The 19,229-nt window shown below is 46.5% G+C and overlaps 1 protein-coding gene across 1 annotated transcript in view; it reads left to right on the forward strand.

The window, feature by feature from the left end:
• Positions 1 to 19,000, forward strand: part of EEF2K (eukaryotic elongation factor 2 kinase) — a 61,193-nt gene extending 42,193 nt beyond the window's left edge. The window contains exons 12-18 of the mRNA XM_059896017.1: positions 1,576 to 1,653; positions 2,520 to 2,582; positions 4,030 to 4,164; positions 4,298 to 4,486; positions 9,111 to 9,235; positions 13,171 to 13,349; positions 15,097 to 19,000. Coding sequence (XP_059752000.1) covers positions 1,576 to 1,653; positions 2,520 to 2,582; positions 4,030 to 4,164; positions 4,298 to 4,486; positions 9,111 to 9,235; positions 13,171 to 13,349; positions 15,097 to 15,206 — 879 coding nt within the window. The 3' untranslated portion in view covers positions 15,207 to 19,000. The remainder of the gene's footprint in view (positions 1 to 1,575; positions 1,654 to 2,519; positions 2,583 to 4,029; positions 4,165 to 4,297; positions 4,487 to 9,110; positions 9,236 to 13,170; positions 13,350 to 15,096) is intronic.
• Positions 19,001 to 19,229: the final 229 nt, after the last annotated feature.

Genomic DNA, 19,229 nt, shown 5'->3' on the forward strand with positions numbered 1-19,229 from the left:
AGTGGTTGAGAATCTGCCTGCTAATGCAGGGGACACGGGTTCGAGCCCTGGTCTGGGAAGATCCCACATGCCGCGGGGCAGCTAGGCCCGTGAGCCACAACTGCTGAGCCTGCGCGTCTGGAGCCTGTGCTCCGCAACAAGAGAGGCTGCGATAGTGAGAGGCCCGCGCACCGCGATGAAGAGTGGCCCCCGCTTGCCACAACTAGAGAAAGCCCTCGCACAGAAATGAAGACCCAACACAGCCAAAAATAAATAAATTAATTTTTAAAAAAATGAGTAAAATTGAAAATCCCTTTAAAAAAAAAAAAGAAAAATAATAAAACAGAAGTATGAATTCATGAGAAGAGTTTTATCTGAAGGAGGAAGAGAATGGGATGCAGAGGGGACTCATAAGAGGTCTAAATTTTAACAGCAATGTTTTAATTCCTTTTAGAAATAAAAGATCTAAAGTAACTAAGGCCTAGTGTTAAGAGTTGACAAAACTTGGCAACAGGTGCACAGGAGTTCATTTTAGGATTCTCTGTTCTTATTTGTGTGTTTGAAATGTTTCTCAGTGGAATGAAGGAGGAAAAAAATAAAAGTTTTAGTTGAACAGTGATGCAGGTGACATGCGGATATGGCCAGAACTTAACGTTGGTAGACAAATGACTGAAGTTTTAGAGATTCTAAATTATACCAGGTTCCTTTTCACAACAGAACTCAGATCTAGAAGAATAAAACATATGCCCAGGTGATGTGTGCGGTTTTGGCAGAGGGCTTAGTTGTAGTAAATAATTGTTCCCAGTGCTGCATTTTTTTTTAAACATCTTTATTGGAGTTTAATTGCTTTACAATGGTGTGTTAGTTTCTGCTTTATAACAAAGTGAATCAGCTATACATATACATATATCCCCATATCTCTTCCCTCTTGCGTCTCCCTCCCACCCTCCCTTTCCCACGCCTCTAGGTGGTCACAAAGCACCGAGCTGATCTCCCTGTGCTATGCGGCTGCTTCCCACTAGCTATCGGTTTTACTTTTGGTAGTGTATATATGTCCATGCCACTCTGTCACTTTGTCCCAGCGTACCCTTCCCCCTCCCCGTATCCTCAAGTCCATTCTCTAGTAGGTCTGCGTCTCCAATGCTGCATTTTTATCCATGGGTCATATCCTTTAAACCAGGCTTTGTTTTTCTGCCTGTGAAATGGGTGAGTCACTCTTAACAATGGCACTTACTACGATCCACACTCTGAGCGTGACATCTCATTTCATCCTCACAGCCGCTTGATGTAGGTAGTTATAATGAATCCCCATAGCTAGGGAAACCGAAGCTCAGAGAGGCTGAGCAGCTATCCAGAGTCATAGCTGGTGAGTTACAAAGCTCGGATTTGAGCCTAGACTGTCTGGCTCCAGAGCCCACATTCTTCGCCACTATTTTTTTACCGCTCCCTTGTCACCCAACCAGCAAGGGTAGGAAGAAGAGAATGTTGTGGGGTGATGGGACAAAGGAGGGAAAGCAAATGACTGGGATTCCAGATATCACCACCACCAGGTACTCAGAGGACCACTGAGACCCTAGGGCCATCTTTTCTCCGCAGGACTCTGAGAACAGTGGAGACAGCGGATACCCCAGTGAGAAGCGGGGTGAGCTGGACGACCCAGAGCCCCGAGAACATGTAAGGAACCCCAAGGAAATGAGAACAGAGTCCCCTGTTGCCTAGTTGTCCAGGAGGATAGAGGGCTGGGGCGGAGGGGGGAATGTGAATGGGTGGTAAGAGCATAAAGTAAAGTAATAAATAAATCATTTCAGATAAAGATAAATGCAGGGCAGAAGATAAAACAGGGTAACGTGGACTAGTAAGTTTTAGTAAGGGGACAAGCATGGGGGATTAGACACAAGGTTGAACATGGCGGACACATCTTACAGTGAAGCTGAAGCTGGACCTCTGGTTGCTAAGCAGAGAGGATGCTGGGCAGTGGGCCAGAATGGTGCTGGTAGGTGGGAGGGCCCAGCTCAAAGGCATGGGATTCCAGCAGTCCCTCGGGAAGGCTGCAGAGGATGAAAGATGCCCTACGGTATCTTTTCAGCAGCATCCTGGTGCGGGTGGTCTTAGGCAGTATCAGCCAGTTAGAGGTTTTACCAGGTGCCAGAATGGAGCATGAGCGCTGCGGGCGGTCTTGCCGGGAGCCTCTGGTCTCGGCTTTGTTACTGCGAATATATATAGACAGGCGATGGGAGCTTTGGCTGAGTGAAGCACGTGGCCCAGTTTTCTTGGTGCCTGTCTGCTGGGATCCTGTGCCTTTGAGTCGGTTCCGTCCATGCACATGGTGAGAGCGAGAGGGAGGCTGCGGCTGCCCCAGCACATCAGTCCTGCCTGTTACCCAGCATCCTCTCTGCTTGGCAGATGAAGGTGCCAGCTTCCTGGGGGGCCGAGCCAGTTCCCTGAGGAGGATCCCCTGGGAGGGCTGGACCGGTTCCCCCGAAGGAGGTTCTTGGGAGGAAGGCTGCTCTTTGGATCACTCTAATCTATGTCTCCATCAGGGCCACTCAAACAGTAACCGGAGGTACGAGTCGGACGAAGACAGCCTGGGCAGCTCCGGACAGGTAATGTGCCCCCAGGAATCCTCGTCGTGGCTGCGTGCTTGCCTTTTTCAGACTCTGTTTCTGTTTCTTCCCCCTCACATCATGTCGCTTCTGCCTGCCCAGGTGCTTCGCATGTCTCCTAAAGGACGATTTTGCAAAGGAGCCAGTCCCCTCGGCAAATACTTTTTGAGCTCCTGGGTGTGACGCTGCAGAATCAGCGGGGAGAATTAGAGAAGGTCAGGATGGCCTGTCCTGGAGGCCACAGCTCACAACGCCTTCCAGTATACATTAGTTTATGTCTAGAGAGTTCCCTGGTGGCCTAGCGGTTAGAATTCCGGGCTCTCATTGCCGTGGCCCGGGTTCAATCCCTGGTTGGGGAAGTTCGTACAAGCTGCGTGGTGCAGCCCCCAAAAATTTAATTCTTGCAGCCACCCACTGAGACAGGCTAATGTTATTCATCCTCTTTTGATGTATTAGAAAAAGGGGGTCTTAAGCGACTCTCCCCAGGTTACCTGGCTAATAGTTGGAAGAAGTATCTCAGGTGATTATCATCAGGCCAATGTGGGAAAGACCAGCCTCCGAAACGCTCTTCTCTAGCTGACTCTGAACCACATTTTGAACCTCTCACCCTCCAGCCTTTGCTAAGGCGAGTCTCTCTCCTGCCTGCAAGGTCCTTCCTCCCCTGTGGTCATATCTCCTCAAGCCTGTCTGCTCTCCCAGGCTGGACCCCAGTGGCACCTTCTCCAGGAGCCTTCCCTGATCCCCGGGGCAGGCTTGACTCTTGCTGCTTCCAGAACACAGATTATTTATCACACAGTATTTCCTTACCACAAGGTATTTCTCAGTTGGGTCAAGGCCACAGCGTGGTGCGGAGGCAGGGTCGTTTGATCCCAGCACCACTGACATTCTGGGCTGGGTCATTCTTTTTTGTGGAGGATGCCCTGTGCATTGTAGGATGTTTAGTGTGCGTACACACAGACACACACACACAGCAGCCTGGCTCTGTCCTGCGAGAACTTTGGACAGGGATGTTTTTAGCTGGGAGACATGATGTGTTTTCTAAGCCCATCTCCTGAAGGTCCCTGTGGATGCACAGGGAAAGCACAGTGGATTTGCTGCCAGGTCTGAAGTCAGGCTCTTCTGGTGCCTTGTGTGGGGAGCTGGCAGAGGAACAGCTCAGGGTTGAAACTCCCCAACCTAAGTCAGATGGATAAGTGAGGAGGCACTTCTTTGAACTGCTGCAGTGCAGTGTGCTAGCCTTTGTGTCCTGTTGCTACAACATTCCCTCAGTGCCCACAAGCTGGCATAATTCAAGTGACTGGAAATGGAGCCGGGTTTGTCCAAGAAAACTTGACACCGTACAGGTCCACGCCCCTTAACTTGCCAGACCGACTTTCGCAGCTGGGAGGGTGTGTCCATCCCCAGCCCCTCGCTTCTCTGGCCTGTAAATGCCCGGTCCTCCCTTCAGGTCTGTGTGGAGAAGTGGAATCTCCTCAACTCCTCTCGTCTCCACCTGCCGAGGCCTTCAGCCGTGGCCCTGGAAGTGCAGAGGCTCAACGCTCTGGACCTTGAGAAGAGAATCGGGAAGTCCATTTTGGGGAAGGTATGGTGATGCCCTCTCTGCATTAACCCGGCGCCTCCCCCTAGAATCGCTTCCTCCCCCAGGCTGGCTGGGAGGCCCTTGGCTGCGGCTGCGGCCTCCAAGCAGCCAGGCCCACCTGCCGTCTGTGTGGCAGGTCCATCTGGCCATGGTGCGCTACCATGAGGGCGGGCGCTTCTGCGAGAAGGACGAGGAGTGGGACCGGGAGTCGGCGATCTTCCACCTGGAGCACGCGGCCGACCTGGGCGAGCTGGAGGCCATCGTGGGCCTGGGACTCATGTACTCGCAGCTGCCCCACCACATCCTGGCGGACGTCTCTCTGAAGGTGAGGGGGCCGGGGGCTCAGTCAACCCATCACCCTTCCCTCCCTGGGTTTATGCCTCAGAAATTTCCCGAGCATCAGTTTGGGACCAGGCACTTCCAAGTTAGTTGACGCTGATAGAATTGGTCTCTGGCCTTGGGGACTGAGTGGAAGGTGACAGTCACATTCCCAGGCAGTTGCGACGTGGTGCGGTGGGAGAAGCAGCAGATGCTACTGCAAATAAATGAGGAAGGGCCGTAGCTGGGGTTTCTTGATTGGCAGTTCCAGCTCTGTCCCTAGTGGCTAGAACAGACCTGGCACACACTAGAAAATCAGCATTCGTCTGTGGAACGAATGAATAAAGTGATCCCTAAGGTGGACCTGCAGGCCCAGTGGAGTCAGCCAGGCAGAGTGTGGGAGGGGGAGCGTGGGCAGAGGGGACAGCGCGGGCCCAGGCCCTGGGGAGACAGGGTTGGGGTGAGAGGACAGGAGGCGATCAGTGCAGCTGGAGTGTGGAGCGTGAGAAGGTGCAGGAGATGAGGCTGGAGAGGGGCCCGGGCAGGATGGGTGTGATGGGAACCCGTGAGGGTGCCTGCTCTCTCATCACTCCCCTGGTCTATGGGCACAGTGGACAGGACCTGACGTGGCCTAGGGAGTGTGATCCTTCCCTTAGAGAAGTTGAGAGGCCCTTGGTGTGCACGTGCTCCCAGCGTAAATGTCTCCAGCTCTCTGTCACGTGGGCCAGGCTTGCAGCCGGACGAGGCTGGACCTGGTGTGGGCACAGGGCACCAGCCCTCCTCTGTGGGCCTCGCCATGGCCCAGCAGGTTGGGGGTCTCAGACTGGAAGAGGGTGTGGGAAGACACCCAAAAGTCCTTGATTTATTTAACTTTTAAAATAGTTAATACATTCATGTGACGAAAAGTTTTTTTAATGTGAAAAGGTTTACAGTGAAAAATCTCCCTCCCACCTTTTCCTCCATCTTCTCATTCTCCTGATAAGGGGTAACCATCGTTATTAGTTTCTCACATGTAATTCCAAGAGGGTATTCATTTCCTAGGGCTGCCATAACTAATAACCACAAACTGGGGGGCTTAAAACAACAGAAATTCATTCTCTCACGGTTCTAGAGGCCAGAAGTCCAAAATCAGTGTGTTGACAGGCCATGATTTTCTAGCTTCTAGTGACTGGAGGCAATCTTGGGTGTTCCTTGGTCTGTAGGTACTTCACTCCAATCTCTGTTTCCATCTTCACATGGCCTTTTCTCTGTGTGTGTGTCTCTGTGCCTCTGTGTCTCTTTTTTTACGAAGACACCCGTCCTATGGAGTTTAGGGCCCACCCTACTCCAGTCTGCCGTCATCTTAACTAGTTACATCTGTCTGTTTGGAAAGACCCTATTTCTGCAGTGTCCTGCAGACTTTTTCCCTCAGTGCTGTAGAGACAGCTTCCGCATTCTTTTTGACAGCTGAGTAACATTCCATTGTACAGGTACTTTATTTAACCTGTGCCCTGTTGATGGACACTTGGGTTGGTTCCATTCTTATGATATTTCAAAAATTGCTGCAGTGACCAGACTTGGACATACTAAGTTGAACCATTTTTGTAGGTCATGAAGGTAGAATATTGGCAGTTTCATATGGTTCAGTCAAATACATCCTTTGGCATGCGGTCAGGGGTAACTTACAACCATTTTTATTTCCTGTTTTAGATGGTGAAGGGCAGGCTTGGTTGGGGGAGGGGGTTTTGACAGGCAGTTGATTTGTTCCTCTTTCTCTCGTCTCCATGCTCCCTGAGGAGTGGAGCATGAATGTATCTGAGGAGTGGACTGAATATATCTCATTTAGCCAGTGGTGTGCTGATAAATGCTTAACAACTGGCTCTTGCAGGTGGGGAGGGAATGTTTGCACATATATGTATGTACATTTATTATACATCTACTTGTAAGTTTATTATACATTTACAGATATAAGGAACGTGGAGCATACAGTTTACAAATCATAAAAATACTCTGTTGTGAATTCTATATAGTCAATTGATCCTTACAGAATTCCTTCGCTCATTTTTGTGGAACTCATGTCTGTAGCCCACCTTTGGTTGCAGTTGATGGAGGCATGAAGTTCTGACATTAGATACTGGTTGATACTTTCACTTACTTTAGTGAGTAAGATGAAAGTGAAATAAGCAAGTCCTTTGTCAGAGTTGGAACTTCATTTATTTGCTGCTGATACGAGCAACTTCTTTGCTGAATCAGACAATAGTTTTAAATACTGAAGAATGTTTCTCCATTTTCTTGTGCTAGTCACAATGTAATGGCTACAGATACGGCACACTTTCAAATTAATCTGCATTATTAATATTTTTTGCCATCTCGTGGTATAACTGCTTCTACCACGGCCAATGTGCAAGCACTAAGATGACATCACTGAGCATGGAGTTGGAGGAAACGCACAACAGCACACCATTATATAGCATGTCCACCATGAAGATTCCACAGGCTGGTGGTTCTCAACCAGTCATTTTGCCTCCTCCTTCTCCAGGGGACACTTGGCAGTGTCTGGAGACATCTTTGGTTGTCACAACTCTGGGAGTGCAACTGGCATCTAGTGGGTAGAGGGCAGGGATGCTTCCAAACATCTACAATGCACAGGACAGTCCCTGTAACACAGAATTATGTCATCTAAAATGCCAGTAGTGCCAAGGTTGAGAAGCCCTGCAATAGATATAAATAACCTCAAGAGGACAGACAACAGTAAAATATAGTAAAATAATTAGGAAGTGATGACCTTTGGGTATTTGTTACCTTTCATTTAATTGTAAGTGTACATAATTTAATTTTTAATAATGGCTGTGTTTTATGACTGGCTTGCTTTCACATCGGTTCTCACAAGCCTGCAGAGCCGGCTCCAGTGTACCCACTGCGTTTGGCCTGTTCTCCCAGCATCTGGCACAGAGAGGACACTCAGAAGGGTTTGAGGCCTGAATAAAGGAATGCCAGGGTCCAGGATGAGTGGTTAGGGGCCAGGACTGGGGAGACCGCTCTCGCTGAGACTCCCTGGTAACTCTCCCTGTGATCTCAGGCTGTTTACACCAACTGCACCCGAGCACCTTTGTAAAGGGATGTAGAAGCTATTTCAGTTTTCTCATCTGCAGGTGTCCCAAAGGCCTTTCTCTCCAGGACAGAATCTGGCAGCAAAGAAAACCATGGCCACATGCCCTGAAAGGCTGCTGGCCCATCTCCCGCTTTCCCCAAAGCCCCCATTCTTAGGGCCTTTTCCTGTTGTCTTGCTAAGACATTCATTTATCCAGCACATGCTTTTTGAGTATCTCCTACACTCTGGGCACCGTCCTAGGTTCTTATTCACAACAGCAAACTTTTCAGGCAGATAAGGTTGTAATACAGATAATAATTAACAAATGAAAATATTTCCAACAGAAGTAAAAATAACTGACCTTTATTGAGCACTGCCTGTGCCAAGCATTGTTCTTAAGTGCTGGGGGGAAATTGTGACAGGGAATGAGATCAGGAGGGACTGGATACGGGCTTCCTTGGTGGTGCAGGGGTTAAGAGTCTGCCTGCCAGTGCAGGGGACACGGGTTCGAGCCCTGGTCTGGGAAGATCCCACATGCCATGGAGCAACTAAGCCCATGCGCCACAACTACTGAGCCTGAGCTCTAGAGCCCGCGAGCCACAACTACTGAAGCCCGTGTGCCTACAGCGTGTGCTCTGCAACAAGAGAAGCCCTGCAGTGAGAAGCCCACGCACTGCAACAAAGAGTAGCCCCTGCCTGCTGCAATTAGAGGAAGACCACACGCAGCAACGAAGACCCAATGCAGCCAAAAATAAATAAATTTATTAAAAAAAAAATTTACGCCAAGTGAAAAAAGCCAGTCACACTAAACCACATGTTTTTTGTTTTGTTTTGTTTTTTGGCTGAGCCAAGCGGCATGCGAGATCCTAGTTCCCTGACCAGGGATCGGACCCGCGCCCCTTGCAAGGGAAGCGCAGATTCTTAACCCCTGGACCGCCAGGGAAGTCCATAGACCACATGTTATATGATTACATTTATATAAAATATCCACAATAGGGAAATCTCTAGAAACAGAATGTAGATTAGTGGTTGCCTAGGGCTGGGTGGGATGGAACAATTGGGAGGTAATGGTTAGAGGGTATGGTGTTTTGAATCCTTCTCAGCTTGATGAAAATATCCTGAAATTGATTATGGTGCTGGTTGCACAATCTGTGATTATACTAAGAACTATTGAGTTGTACACTTTAAATGAGTGAGTTGTATGTTATGTGAATTATATCTCAAGAAAGATGCTAAAAAATGTAAAAAGAATTGGAAGCAGGGAGCCCCTGCTGGAGGCGAGAGATGATGTGGTCTCTGGAGGAATCAGAGCAGATAGAGGAGAGCGAGCGGGAGTGAGCTAAGCTTCCATTTCTCCCTGCCTGATGGGAACCCCCAGGAGCTCTTTGCAGCAGGGGAAGCCCTGTTCTCTTTCTCATGATGTGCAATTCTACCGCAGCCCCAGCCTGGAGCTCTCAAAACAATTCAAGAAACAGGGAAAATTGATGAGTGAGATTCTGGCAGCCCCTCCCGTGTAAGCCTCATTTCCTTTTCTCTCCCCGTCTTTGGTTTGTGTTAACAGGAGACAGAAGAGAATAAAACCAAAGGATTTGATTACTTACTGAAGGCAGCTGAAGCTGGCGACAGACAGTCCATGATCCTGGTGGCACGAGCCTTTGACACTGGCCAGAACCTCAGCCCAGACAGGTACTGTGACCATGGCTCAGGTGACACTGGTGGGAACCTGGGCTGCAGGTGGGAGCTTCCCCTCCAGTGTTAGGACAGACCTGGGTTCCAGATGTGGCTCCCCTGAGTACCAGCCCAGTGACCGTGGACAAGTAGTTTTACCTCCCTGGCCTCAGTTTCTTCACTGTGTAAAATGGAAGCTATTACAGAACCTGCATCCTAGGGTGGTTGTGTGTCATTGTATGAGGGTTAAATGAGATGCTGCCTGTAATCCTCACTGTGCCTGGCACATAAAGTGAGAGGTAAATGGCATCTTAGCCATTTTATGTAAAGATGTGCCTGAGAAAGAGTTTGAAAGGATATGTAGCATGAGGTCCAGAGCGGTTGTCCTTAGATGTTAGAATTAGGGGTGATTTTAATTGACTCTTCCTACTTTTGTTTTTATTCTTACTATTTTTCACTTCTGAGAGGGAGGGGAGGGAAGGAAGCAAGCTCCAGGGGAGTTCAAGCCTGGTGTGAGTTTTCCAGAGTGGTTTTAAGACTCCTGATGGCTACAACCCTGCAGGTGTCAACAGCTTTTCGGTTATCCCTCTGGCAGAGATGCCAGGACTGGGTTCTGCGGTGGGAAGAGGGGAGAATGGCAGCTTCATCTCGGCTCTTTGGCTTGGCCAGTGGGAGGTCCCAGAAATCCAGGAGCAGAGGATGGTTGGGGGAATTGAACTCTTAGTGGGACCCATTGCTCACCCTCTGTGGCTCCCAGTGGATCTCTGCTTCCCCCTGTTGTCCTCAGGCGCAGGGAGCAGGGTGGGCACATTCATTGTCTAAACCTCCAGGACTGGGGCAGTTTGGCAGTTCCCTCCTCTGTGGGTCAAGTGTTCATGTCCCTCTCACTGGGTTTAGAAGGAAAGTCAGGGCTGTGGGTCTGTCACATCAAGCTCTCAGGGTCTAAAACATCTGGATACATGACAACCTGCCTGAATTACATGTCATGCAAACATTTGTCAGCTACCTACTGCGTTGTAACAGTAATGCTCCCCTATATTTGGATGCACTTTCATATCTGTGATTTTATTTCACTGAGAACTAGAATTGGGTCTCCTGCATCTCTTCAGTCCCAGTGCTTAGTGCAGGGCCTGGCTCAGTAGTTGTTTGAATGAATGAACCAACACATCTCTTTGACACAGACAGGGCAGGCATTTGGGGGCTTATTTTATGGATGAGTAAACTGTAGTTCTGAGAAGTGAAGGGGCTTGTCCATAGTCAAGTAGCCAGTAAGTAGTGGAGCCAAAACTTAGGTCTTTTCACCTCTCCTCCAGTGGACTGTACATTAGCCTACTTCTTAGGGGACTCAGAATTACACTGGCATGGAGGGGAGGTAAACAAAACAGACACGACACAATTGTGTCTGATCAAATGCCAACATCTGTGGTGCCCATTGAGTGCAGTGGGGAAGCACCACCGCATGGGTGTGGGGAGCTGGAGCTGGGCATTGAATATCTGTATCTGAGGCCCTTAAAAAAAATCTTTGCTGTATGTGTTTTCTCCTTATGTCCTCTGTCTACTTTCTCTTTTTAATTTGAGACAATAGTTTTTTTGTTTTTGATTTGTAAGAATTATATATATATATATATATATATTCATATATATATATATTCATGTGTGTGTGTGTATATATATATATATATTCCCCCCCCCTCCCCACCGTGTGGCATGCAGGATCTTAGTTCCCCAACCAGGGATTGAACCCATGCCCCCCTGCTGTGGAAGCATGGAGTCCTAACCACTGGACCACCAGGGAATTCCGTGTAAAAAATTTTAATATATTAACACTGTTAACTCTGGTATATGAGTTGGCTTTAAAAAAATTTTCTGAGATGGCTACCAAAAAAAAAAAAAAGATAGTGTTAAATTAAAAAAAAAAAGGCTTCCCTGGTGGTCCTTTGGTTAAGACTCCGTGCTTCCACTGCAGGGAGCATGGGTTCGATCCTCGGTGTGGGAAGTTCCCCATGACACAAGGTGTGGCCAAAAAAAAAGAGAGATGGCTATCATAGATTTGGGGGGGCAGGGGATGGCACATGTGCCACACAATGACCATTGTTTATTGGGTCTGGGGACATGCTGGTTTTTAATATTTTGTAGTTAAATCTATCAAGATTTTCTTCTGTAGCTTCTGCTATAGTCTTTTTCTTACTCTTCTTCCTCATTCCAACCAGCTCCAGCCTCTTCCATTCAGGGAGCATTAATTGAGGGTCAGCTATTTGCATTTTAAGGGGTTTTGACCCCCTTAGAAGTTACCATCTCATAGGACAAGGAAAAGTCATTGGAAATTCCAAGGCAGGGTAGACATGCTAACCGCTGGGTGCAGAGTTGGGTAGGGGTGGGTGGGGAGAGAGTAGGCCCTTTCCCTTCTTCTACATTTAATGTGTTGGGGGGATTCTGCCTTGCCCTTCAAGACTGGGGAGGGTCAAAGCTGAAAGAAGTGAGATCATCTAGTTTAGTGGCTTCCAATCCACTGTTAAAACCCTGATTTTTTGGGTGTGTCACCAGTAATTTTCAAATAACCTTGACTCCATTTTATTTTATAAAAAAGGGAAGTTATCTCCTGACACCATCCTAGCCAGCCACTTCAACAGACATTTAGAGAGGCTGTGCTGTTTGCCAGACCCTGGGAATGCAGCAGTGAATAGAACAGACAAGGTCCCAACCTTCTTGGGGCTTATGTTCTAGTCAGGGAAACCATAATAAGCAAGTAAATAAGTAAACAGGAGAATTACAGATTGAGGTGATTATAAGAAATAGGGTGTTTGGGGACAGCATCTCTGAAGAAGTTGAGCTGAGGTTGGAGAGATGAGGAGCCAGGTATGGGAAGAGTTGAAGGAAGGACGTTCTAAGCAGAGGGAGCAATAAGTACAAAAGCCAAGGAGCAGACAGGAGCTGGCACGTTCGGGGAGGAGAACGTGACCCAACGAGCCTGGCATGGGAGGAGGTTGACAGGAGCTAAGACTGGAGGGTAGAGCCAGGTCCATAAATATATAGCTGTTGCTCCTGGAACATTTCATGAGGCCCATAGACCTTCTTATCTGTGTCTCTCTTTGCTCGTTCCTGATGTACTCTAAATAGTTACTCACATGTTTGGTAATATGCATTAGTACACCCCAAGGAAAAGAGCCCACTGCCCTCTTTGCTCTTTATTTTGTATTGTTCAGATTCAGCTGGAACTTGAATTCAGCATACGCCCTTGGTGGTTTGGCCATTCATGTGCTGCAGTAGGAGAAAGAGTTGAGGGTAGAGGGCAGAGCCAGAAGGGGGAAGTCAGCTATTCCGGGTAAACTCTGCATTTGCTGGAGTAGAGCCAGAGCTGGCCAGAAGAGGCAGAGCAAAAGATGAGGCTGAGTGACTGCTGTGAGAAGGTTCTGGAGGCCTCGACAAAGAGTCCCCCAACCACCTTCTCTCCTGTGTGAGTCATAGGGCAAATTGGCTGGGATACCAGCCACTGCTAATGCAAAAATCACCCATACGGTGATTTTTTTTTAAATTTTTGCCTCACTGTGTGGCTTTCAGGACCTTAGTTCCACGACCAGAGACTGAACCCGGGCCACAGCAGTGAAAGCACTGAGTCCTAATCACTGCACCACCAGGGAATTCCCATAGGGTGATTTTGTGCAAATGAGGAAAGTGTTCCCCTTCCTCAAGATGCTCTACTTCCATCTGTTGGAAAATTGTTGTACTGTACCAATTTTTTTAGGGAAAATGCTTGACCACTATTGTAATAAGTATGTAAATCTACAATGTGAATGACACCCTTTAGATGTGGTGGCATTGGGTACTATGCGTCCTGAATCATAGGTGGTGGCCCCATTGGGATTCCTGACTTACCCTTCCTGCTGATGGGCCTCCTCCTTCCTGCCCTGTTGCTATGGTAACTTCCCTCTTTTTCCTCTGTATCTCTTGGCAAGGTCCCAAAGCTGGCAAGAGGCTCTACTCTGGTACAACACTGCCCTGGAGACAACTGACTGTGATGAAGGTGGGGAGTATGATGGGATGCAAGATGAGCCCCGGTATCTGCTTCTGGCCAGGGAGGCAGAGATGCTGTTCACAGGCGGCTGCGGGCTGGAGAAGAACCCGCAGAGATCAGGTAGGGCCTGGCAGACCTGCCCCTGGGGTGGGACAGTGCTAGACAGTGAGAGACATAATTCCTGTCTCGCTGGGAATTACAACAACATGCAAGACTGAGTCTCTTCTTTCAGTTCTGGTTGGGAGAAAGATTTGTACTGGCCCTGTATTTTTGCCAGGCTGGATACCCATATGATGCTGGCTTAGAAGGGGGCTTTATGCAGTTGGTATGCAGATGAACATTTTTATTTTAATAGTCAAATATTAGGAGTTTGGGAGGTTTGTTTGTAATTCACAAATTGAGCTGACATTTTCATAACATAAAATTCAACATTTTAAAGTGTAAAGTTCAGTGGTTTTTAGTATATTCACAGTATTATGCCATCATCAGCACTACCTAATTCCAGAACATTTCCATCACACCAGAACGAAACCTGGTACCTGTTAGCAGCGACTCCCTATTTCCCCCTCCCTCCATCCCTGGCAACCACTAACCTACTTTTCATCTTTATAGATTTACTTATTCTGGTCATTTCATATAAATGGGATCGTATAATAGGTGACCTTCTGTGTCTTGGCTTCTTTCAAGGTTCATTCATGTTGTAGCATGTATCAGTCCTTTATTCCTTTTTATTGCTGAATAATATTCTATTGTATAGATACTACATTTTGTTTATACATTCATCAGTTGATTCACACTTTTATATATATATGAAATATATATATATGTGTATTTATGTTTTTATTTTTTTATTTTGGGGCTGCATTGGGTCTTCGTTGCTGCATGCGGGCTTTCTCTAGTTGCGATGAGTGGGGGCTACTCTTCCTTGCAGCGTGTGGGCTTCTCATTGCGGTGGCTTCTCTTGTTGCAGAGCACAGGCTCTATTGACGCAGGCTTCAGTAGTTGCAGCACGCAGGCTCAGTAGTTGTGGTGTGCGAGCTCTAGGGTGCGTGGACTTCAGTAGTTGTGGTGTGCAGGCTCAGTAGTTGTGGCTCGCGGGCTCTAGAATGCTGGCTCGGTAGTTGTGCATGGGCTTAGTTGCTCCACGACATGTGGGATCTCCCCGGACCAGGTATCGAACCCGTGTTCCCTGCATTGGCAGGTGGATTCTTAACCACTGCACCACCAGGGAAGTCCCTATATGTATTTTTTTAAATAACATGATAGACATACTGAACTCCTGATTTCACAGGTATAGGATGAGGCTAAGTTTAAAAGTTTTTTGTTAAGGTGGTGTAACAAAATCAAGCAAATAATACTGCAACTCTACAATCCTTTATTTGAAACTTCTAAATCCAAAAAGCTCTGAAAACCAAGTGTTTTTATATGTTTTGCATAAATTCGTTTGGTGGCAAAACCTGTCCAGAACTGACATGAGGTTGTTCATAATTTTTATTTCTTATACTTTATCTTTTCTACTTTCATATATTCCCAATTTGCCCTGTAAAAGCCCTCAGCCTGATTCTCATTGGCTCAGTTGGAATCACCTACCCATCCCTAAACCAATCACTGTGCTTATTGAGATGGCTTACTCTGATTGGCTGTGCCTAAATGTGGACCAGTCCCTGTGGCCTGGTGGGGAATGGGGAAGTGCTTTGATTGGCCAGGCTTGAATCACATGCCCACCCAGAGCCCCACCCAGGTTATGTGGAAGGAGAGGCAAGAAAGGGTAACCTCAGGGTGATCTTCTAGAGAGGGGGTCGGGGACACTGGGTGGCAAAAATAACAGGTGCTTCACCTCTCTGTGCCCCACTTTACTTTCTTTCAGGCGACTTGTACACCAAGGCAGCCGAGGCAGCAATGGAAGCCATGAAGGGCCGGCTGGCCAACCAGTACTACGAGAAAGCCGAGGAGGCCTGGGCACAGATGGAAGAATAACTTGCTGGACAAATCACTGCCAGCCAGTCCCAAGCTAAAGGGCTAGGAGTGGGGGAAAGAAAAAGACTTCTTTACTTATTTAGCGTTGTTTTGGGGCCGGAGGAGGCAAATATTTTTAGCGTGTTGTAAATCTACTTTTGTATTTTATTGTTGACTCTTGAAAATGTCTTTGCTACCAGTGGAGACACTGCAGCTGTCCCCTAGGGCAGCATTTTGGGGGAGGGGGATTGAAAAAGCAGCCTAATGAACCAACATATCTCTTTGAGGTTCTTCTTCTATGTTTTGTTGTTGTTATTGTTGTTTTTTGTCATGAGATGTAAGAAAATGTATCTTTTCTCCCCTGGATGGAAAATACTAAGGCTTTGCTCATCAGCCTTTTCAGGCTGGGCTGAAATCTCAGGCCCACAGAGCCTGTGTTTCCTGAGTCAGGATGCGATGGGGTACAGTAGAGCTGCACATTAACTTTCCATGGGGTGTGTAGTGTCATGACTTAGTGCAAAGCCTTCTTTCTCAGAGCATTTGGAAGTGTGCTGGCATTTTTTGGTGGATATGAGACTGTACATCACCCAGGCCCCCTTCTGTCATGGGGGAGGACCCGCACACTCTTTTCTTTTTGGGGGGGATCTTAGTTCCCCAACCAGGAATTGAACCCGGGCCCTCAGCAGTGAAAGTGCCGTGTCCTAACCACAGGCCTGCCAGGGAATTCCCATGTTTTCTAATCTTTTAGTTTAATGTCCTTCCTGAAATGCAGCTTATTTTCTGGAATACAGCCAAATTCCATTCTGAAGCATGCTGTCTACAGTGGGCTTTACAAAACAGGTTTGATTTCTATATGCACACTTTTACTACCTCTAACTCCTCCATCAGCTACTGTGCACCTTTTTGGGCGCACCTCAGAGCTTTTACATGTAAGGACAGTGGCTTGGAAAGTTGGAGCCTGTCCTCCAAGCGGACATGCACCCTGCATCTCAATGGCAGCATCCACAATATACTGAAGTACCCTTGGTACCGTATTCCTCCGTATTTTCTTAGCACCTGGTGTTCTTATGAAGAATCTGCTCCCCAACCCCTGTCCTTGGCATTTTCTGCTTGAAGCTTGGTGATTTTCTTGTTATTTGCAGCAGGATGCTTTCAGCAGCAGTCCCTTGAGATTTGTCTAAGCTGTTGGAGAATGAAAGGGCAAGAACTGTAAACACTCATTAATTCCAGTGGTTTCCCCAGGGCCAGGCTATGGCTATCTGTATTTAATGAGCATTCTCTTTAGAAGGAATTCAGATTTAACACCAGTTTGATTTTAGTTGGTGTTTCAAATAGCAAAGAAAACAGACTGCTTTGATCAACCCCAAGTGCTAAAGCAGCCTCTCTTCCTTTGTTTAAAAATGAAAACATAAAAAAAACAGAGTGTAACATACAAACCATTCTTTTTTTTTTTTTTGGCCGCACCACTCGGCTTGTGGGAACTTAGTTCCCCAACCAGGGATTGAATCCGGTTCCTCCTGCAGTGGAAGCTCAGGGTCCTAACCACTGGACCTCCAGGGAATTTCCATACAAACCATTCTTACCTGTTCATTGAGACAGGTCCTTTAGCATGTTAGTGTTAAGTACTGTGAAGTCATGACCCTGTGCATGCATTAGGTTCCAAAGTTCAGTGTGTGCCCTAAAGGAAAAATCAAGCAGAGTCAAAATTACCCTTGAAAAATCCTTTAGAGCACCTATAAATGACAGTATCCCTGTTTTTGTATTTGGACTCATCACAACCAGTTTCCTTTAGAAGTTGGAACTGATCACCCTTTTTCTGTTTGCACAGATCAAGTAGTTGGCTTGTCTTAAGTTGTTTGCGTGTTTTAAACCAGTGCATGTAGTTAATTTGCATTTGTTAAATGTAAGTTAGGAGCAACTTTATTTTGACTTATCTCTTCAAAGGTGTCAAGCCTCATAAAATTCATGCTTTTGTTAGTTCAACCAGCCTCCTTGCTCTTTGAGATTTTATTATGCAAATCATTTATGTTCCCTGACTACCTGTCTCATTTCTTAGTTATATGTCAGTGCTTTCCTCTAACACAGGGATCGACAACTTTTTTGTAAAGGGCCAGATAGTAAATATTTTAGGCTTTGTGGGTCATATGGTCTCTGTTGCAACTACTTAGCCCTGCTGTTGTAGTGCAGAAACATCGGTGACCGATACCTAAACGAATGAGCATGGCTGGCGTTCCAATAAAACTTTATTGACAAAACAGCCTGCCTGGGCTAGAGTTTGCCAACCCCTGCTCTAATCCTGACTTAAGAGCAACTATATTAAACCCTGAGGGCAAGAGTCATCTCAATTTTTATTTTGGTCTCCAGTGCTTAAAAACAGTGCCTTAGCACAGAGTAGACACTCAGTAAATTCATGAACAATGGAGATCCAGCCCTAGTCACAGCACTCACTCTTTGTGGCTCTGGTTCCTCCAACCAGTTAATGATTCCTTGTCTGGATTGGCTTGAACAGTCACCCCTGTAATTCCACCCGCTCACATGGCCTTAATGTCAGGGCAGTCCCCTTCTCCTGCAGGAGGCTGGGATAGCTAGGCAAATGCTTCTTTAAGGACCATTGAGAGCAAAATGATCTGCAAAATACTGAGATCCTTCTGAGCCAGCAGAACTTATTCCACTTTCAAAAGCTAGTTCTGTGCCTTCTAAAGCTGGTTAGGGCATCTTTTTCCACAAATGCTAGACATGCCAAAAAAAAAAAAAAAAAGCAAAAAGCAAAAAAACCCCAGGACATTCCAGCCCAACTGGGGAGACATCAGAAACTTTTCAGGTGCAAGAAACAGGGGAAGGTCCAGGAGATTAGCAGAGTTGGAGATGTAATTTGCATCTTCAATCACAGATGGAGAATCCAAGGTCCTGAAAGGTAGACTCTTTCCAAGTACCCTGCTGGTTAGAGGCTAAGCTGGAGCTAGGATTTGAGAGCTGCTTTTATTTAGAGGATCCTGGGAATAAAATTTAAAGTTAAACTGGAGTGTAATGTCTCTTTCAGTTTTGCTGCAGGTTGAGAAAGAAAAAAAGCAGGCTTTATGGATGTAAGTAGGAAAAAATCCCTAACCCCTGTGCACCTGGATATCCTTATCCCCTCCTCCTCACCTGAGGCCCTGTGGGAATTTATCATCAAATGCAACCTTGATGAACCAAGCCAGGTAAATTAGTGTTGTTGCTGTTTTAGTGACTTCATTTCCTTTCGTCCCAGCACATTTGTCTGCAGTACTAGACATGTTTTAGAAATCAACAAATGTTTACACAAGTATATGCAGCTTGTGTGGGGGAAAGGAGATAAAATATGCATATTCTCTGCATTTGTGCCTGTTACTCACTTTTCTAATCTCTGCGGTACCCCTTTAACCTAGACAAGGTGGACACTGGGTAGACCCAGAGAAGTGGCTTGCATTATAGATTTATTTTTGAATATATATTAAGTTCCATTTTGCCTTTCTTTCTTGGTTTCTTTCTTTCTGGTCTCAAATTCAAATGTCTCCTGGTAACACATGAGTGAAGTAGCTGGGTGGAGGTGGGGTGAATTGGAGGGCTCAGCCCCACCTGAAAGAGGCAGTCCAGATTCAACTCCGAATGGTTGTCCCCATGGGGAGTGTGGGCCCAGTGTTGCCCCATTTTCCAATTTTTCAAGCTGCTGAAAATTGGATTTTTTTATGCAAGGTTTCTTGATTTTTAACATTTCTAATAAATTCTTATAAAACAAAAACTTCTAGATTTGGCACATACATTTTCTGTTTGCTGTAAATAAAGGATGTGTACCTCTTCGTTTTTCTTGGTTTTTCTCATCTATAAAACAATAATCTTTATCATTACATAGTTGTCATCAGTTTCAAAGAAAATGAATGTTAAAGATGCTTTGTGATCTAAAACTTAAGAAAATCTTCGTTACTGGTATGAGAATTTCTTTAAAAATTTTCAGAATTTTAAGAAATTTGAACAATATACCATAACTCTACATGGTATATTGAACACATATTTAGGTCCATTTGCTCC

This window comes from Balaenoptera ricei, chromosome 15 (assembly GCF_028023285.1).
Source record: "Balaenoptera ricei isolate mBalRic1 chromosome 15, mBalRic1.hap2, whole genome shotgun sequence".
NCBI lineage: Eukaryota > Metazoa > Chordata > Mammalia > Artiodactyla > Balaenopteridae > Balaenoptera > Balaenoptera ricei.